General features: G+C 34.3%; 1 protein-coding gene across 1 annotated transcript in view; it reads right to left on the minus strand.

The window, feature by feature from the left end:
• LOC143742267 (fatty acyl-CoA reductase 1) overlaps nucleotides 1-5000 on the minus strand; it is a 40962-nt gene that overhangs the window by 6108 nt on the left and 29854 nt on the right. Inside the window, exons 5-8 of the mRNA XM_077235040.1 lie at nucleotides 3627-3804; nucleotides 2741-2785; nucleotides 1694-1812; nucleotides 1453-1520 (exon numbers count right to left, since the gene is read on the minus strand). Of these exons, the coding sequence (XP_077091155.1) occupies nucleotides 1453-1520; nucleotides 1694-1812; nucleotides 2741-2785; nucleotides 3627-3804 (410 nt within the window). The remainder of the gene's footprint in view (nucleotides 1-1452; nucleotides 1521-1693; nucleotides 1813-2740; nucleotides 2786-3626; nucleotides 3805-5000) is intronic.

Genomic DNA, 5000 nt, shown 5'->3' on the forward strand with positions numbered 1-5000 from the left:
AATGTCTTAATGGCAGTGCAGATATGATATTTTACTGCTGTCACACGGCAGCGTTACACACTAAGACTAAACCACCATGACGGAAGCATGAGATCAGTTACAATTAACTGTATTTTAATCATGATCGCGATTTTATGCATAATCAGCAGAGGAAGATCCTCACTGGAATCTGCTTCTGCATGTTGGCATGGTGATGTTGTCAGCCAGATGTTGCTCATGGTAACCGCACACTCTGCTGTGACCATGGCAATGCCAGACTCCAGCTGCTCTGCCCTCCGGCATCAACATACACCGCACATACAGTGGCTATGATCCGAATTATATACTATGTGCTATCGTTTCAAAAAAGTAGTGCATTTGTTAAAATGTGACGTATACAACCAAAACACTGAAAGGAATACTGTATCCCACAATGCAATGTCCTCAACTTCTCCTAAAATTTCGCTTCCAGTGTGATATAATATAATATTTCTATTCCTTTTAGACATTTTAGTTTCATATAATAATAATACACTTAATAATAAACATAATAATAAAATAACACATGCACTTTATTTCTATAATATAATTATCTAATACAATAATGTATTATTTATTATTTTTATTTACAAAATAATAATAATAATGTAAAACATGCTGTTTAATTTTTTTATTTTAGCATTTCCATTTTTTTCTATAGCAATTTGTCTCCATAATATAACATAATATAATCATAATGAGTTTTTTTCTATAGAAATTTTATTTATATAATAATAAAATAATAAACAAATTATTTATAATTTTTTTCTATAGCTAATTTATTTCTATAATATAATTTAATATAATATAACATATTTTTTCTATAGATATTTTATTTTTACTTCAATAATATAATGTACACTACCCTTCAGAAGTTTGGGGTCTGTAAGAGATACTTTACATCAGCAAGGGTGCGTTCAATTTATCAAAAGTGACTGTAAACACATTTATAATGTTAAAACTGATGTGATGAATAAACATGGAACATTATCAAATATGATTTTTAAACTCCCCTTTGACTCTTTAGTTGATCATTCTGCCAAAAGTTAAAGACATTTGTACTCAGAGCTGGATTAAAAATGCAAAATAACTATTCATGCATTTGAATTGACATGCATTTGCAATGTAAATGAATGCAGTTATGTAATTATGATTTATTTGGAGTTTGGTGTCTGGAATAAAACACGCAACATAGTGACAATAATACTGTTTCAACTGTACTGTTTAATGCATACTATTGCATTCATTTGGAGTTGAAACAATTTACACAGATATTTTCATAAATATTTGCAATTAACGGCAACACTTAATTGTAACTATTTTTAAAGCTGAAATAACATGCTCCAACAATTGCTGTATTATTCAAAGCATTTTTTTTACAGTGTATGTAGATTACAGTATATACAGTGCCGGTTAGAAAAGCATGTAACGCACCGATCTCTCCCCAGTGGAAAGGGTTAATGCCTCCAGTTGTGCAGTTGTACACAAGTGCAGTTTTCGGTCTGAAATGTAAAGATAAAAACAAGGAAATTACAGTTTGCTGCATGTGAACATCATCATATTTTCCCCAATGTAAATATATAAACGCAGAGGGATTCTCCAAGCCAATATTACGGTCTCTATCCGTTTAATCACCTGCAGGTCAAACATAAGCAAATGAAAGCTGCAGGTGTACCTGTGCACCGCGGTGTACCAGCCAGCCGACAGTGTCAGGTTTATAACCATGTCTACGGGAATCAGATCCGCCACAGCGTCATTACTGGCTCTCATGGTGCGCAGGATGCCTTTCCCAGCCTGCATCCAAACACAGAAAACACACGCGCATTCAAAGAGGATGAAACTGGAGCCAGAAGCACCACATGCCTTAGTTTGTCTGTGAGGTCCACAGAGGCCTTTAGGAGGCTAATTAAAAAGAAGTGCAGATTGTTTTCATTGCTTAGGTCAACGAGTGATGTGAGGAGGGGAATTGTGCCAAGAGTGTCATGTTTTTGGATGTTGAAATGGACCTGTTATGCCTTGATTTTGTTTTCGGGCTCTATTAGAATAGGTTTTCATGCTTGAATGTCCAAAAAATCATAATTTTTCCTATATTCTCCATTTTTGCAGCACATCTCTTCCCAGTCTGTCAGTAACGCTCTGTTCGGTTCCTGTCTCTATGAAGCCCCTCCTTCTGAAAAGCATAATGTGCTCTGATTGGTCGGGTGGATTAGTGTGTTGTGATTGGTCGAGTGCTTCGAGTGTGTTTGGGAAATGTCCCACCCCTTACTATAACCACCAGTTTCAACACACTACTAACTAACTCAACCAGGCCCCGCCCCTTTATTCTGCGTATTAATTATTTAAATGAGGAGTATTGTGACGTGTTCGTTCCTGGAAGAACTCAAGACTACAATGGAGGCGTTTCAGGGAGTTCAGAAACACTGACACTGATATAGAGAATAACTCCCGCTGCAGGAACTTGTCAGGCTTAAACAGCAACATTACACACTAAAGAAAGTTGAACGTGTAAAAAGACTCATGAACCACAAGCTGAAGATGGACGTTTGTACAATTACACTTCAGGCCTTTTACATGATAAAGTATAAACCATCAATCAGACGACAGAAGGCATGTAGTAGATTCGATTGTGTACAATGAGTTTATCTGCAAAGCTTTTTTTAGTTTCTGTACTGCTCTGTTCTACTGTAACACATAATGAAGAAGAAAATATGGCAATACTTACAGCAATGAAAACACCACTTGGTCCATTAAAATTATCTATCCAACCCTGAAAAAAATACAAAAAGAGGCAATTTGTGAGTTTTAGTTTTTATATTTTGTCTTATACATTTAATTTTTTATAGTAATTTTATCGTGTTTTGTCATTTTGATTTGTTTTTTATATATAAATATGTCTATATGATTATGATTTTGTTTTTAGTTTTTGCTATTTTAGGACTTCAACTTAATTTAAATGGAAAAGAGTAACATTGCTTTGGCAACTAGCTGAAAAAAATAAGTTTACATTTTTTAGTTTTATTTAAGTTCATTTTTAAAACCTATTATAGGTTTTGTTAATATTCTGAATTAGATTTATCTTCATTTTTGTTGTATATTAATTTGTTAGTTTTTAGTAATTTTGTTGTGTGTTTTTTTTTATGTCTATGCAATTTTTATTTAGTTTTAGTTATTTTAATACTTCATTTTTTCTTAAGATTTTTCTTATATTCTCAGTTTTAATTTGATTAAGATTTTGGTAATTTTGTTGTGGTTTTATATTTTTATTAGGTTTTTAAAATATGTCTATATAATTTGATTTTGTTTTTAGTTTAAAACTAAACAGGAATCAATATCTGAAATAAAATAAGTTTATATATATACACATATACAAATAATATATATATATAATAAAAATAATGTATATCTATTTTTTTTTTAACCCTGCCTCAAAAGTCTTTATGCTATTCTGCTATGTAGAAATGCCTATGTTTTATGCAATCATTACCTACAACCTCTGAGTTACCAGCCCAGATCTTTAACCATTAAGCCACATCGCTCAGAAAAGTCCCAGAGCTCTGAAAGTTGTAAACTATTCCGGTGTAGCGTCTGACAGCAGATCCATCACTCACGGGGAAGGGCTCCTGCCAGCTGGCTCCGACGATGGAGGGTCGTATGATGCCGATGTGGAGTCTGCCGCTCTCCTGCTGGACCACACTCTCCGCCAGCGCTTTGGTGTAGGTGTACGTGTTGGGTCGGTCACCTATCAGGCGCGGTGTGATGTCACAGATGATATTATCATCCATCCACCTACACACAGACACAGACACACACACACACACATCAGTTGAGATCGACAGGCAGATAAATCACTGCTCTGCTTCAGGGTCAGTACAGTGTGTCAGCAGGGCCGTAGATCGAGGATTCGGGACCCCCAGAAAACATATTGATGTGGGACCCACCGCCCTCCACCAATATCATATACTGTACAATAGATGAGCATGGAGGCCCACATTTAACAGAAGATGGTGATAACCTTTATTTTAAAAGTTAAATGCTTATATAACAATTACAACTAATAAAACTAACAAAGAGCAAGAAATTGTTAAATAATAATGAAACCAATTTTAAAATAGTAACAGCAAAATACCCCCCCCCCCCCAAAAAAAAATAGTTTTTTTCCCCATCAGTCTGTTATAATTCATAAATCAAAAAGTAAACATTTAGAAAGTGACAAGAATGCAGTCAAAATTTAAAAATAAAATCATTTATTGTCTTATTTTTTTAATAAAGATAAAATGGAACTGGTGATGCATTATTAAATAAAGCTAATAAATGTATTCATCCAAGTGCTTTGTGTTGTATTCGTGTTTTCTTATTCCCAGCGAGATAACAAAACAACCTGTCTTTAAGAACATCTTGATCGACTGGGATACAACAACTCTCCTGGTCTCTGGCGTTTCTGGTACCATCATTTATGTTTTCTTTTCCCTGACATTTTTCAGTCAGTCATTCTCCTGCTCTTCCATCAAGTTCATCGTTTACTTCAGGCCTCAACTCTGATTGGTTCTGATCACGAGCTGGGGTGGTACTTACAATTTTACTGGGTCCATCTGATGTTTGTCACTGACCGAATAATTAATACTTTAGATCGGACTAAACCATGCTTAGGGAGGTAAGAGAAGCAGATATTTGGAAAAAATATTGAACCAAATTGCATGTTTTGTTTTTTTCATTTAAATCTCAGGCATACAACTAATATAAATATTAGAATTATTCATACAACAGGGGCCTATATAGTATAACTGCTGGATTTTGTATATATATATATATATATATATATATATATATATATATATATATATACACAATATAATCCTATAATTGTTACCACCTTTCACCCATAGACAGTAAAAGAAATGGACACAGCGACCCCCTTGATTTCAACGGAGAAAAGTGAAGCCCGATTAGAGGCACTCACTTCCTGATGGCTGAGCGACTGCGCA

The sequence above is a fragment of the Siphateles boraxobius genome, unplaced genomic scaffold (assembly GCF_051911475.1).
Source record: "Siphateles boraxobius isolate OS27281-9 unplaced genomic scaffold, OSU_SipBor_1 19, whole genome shotgun sequence".
In the NCBI taxonomy this organism is placed as follows: domain Eukaryota; kingdom Metazoa; phylum Chordata; class Actinopteri; order Cypriniformes; family Leuciscidae; genus Siphateles; species Siphateles boraxobius.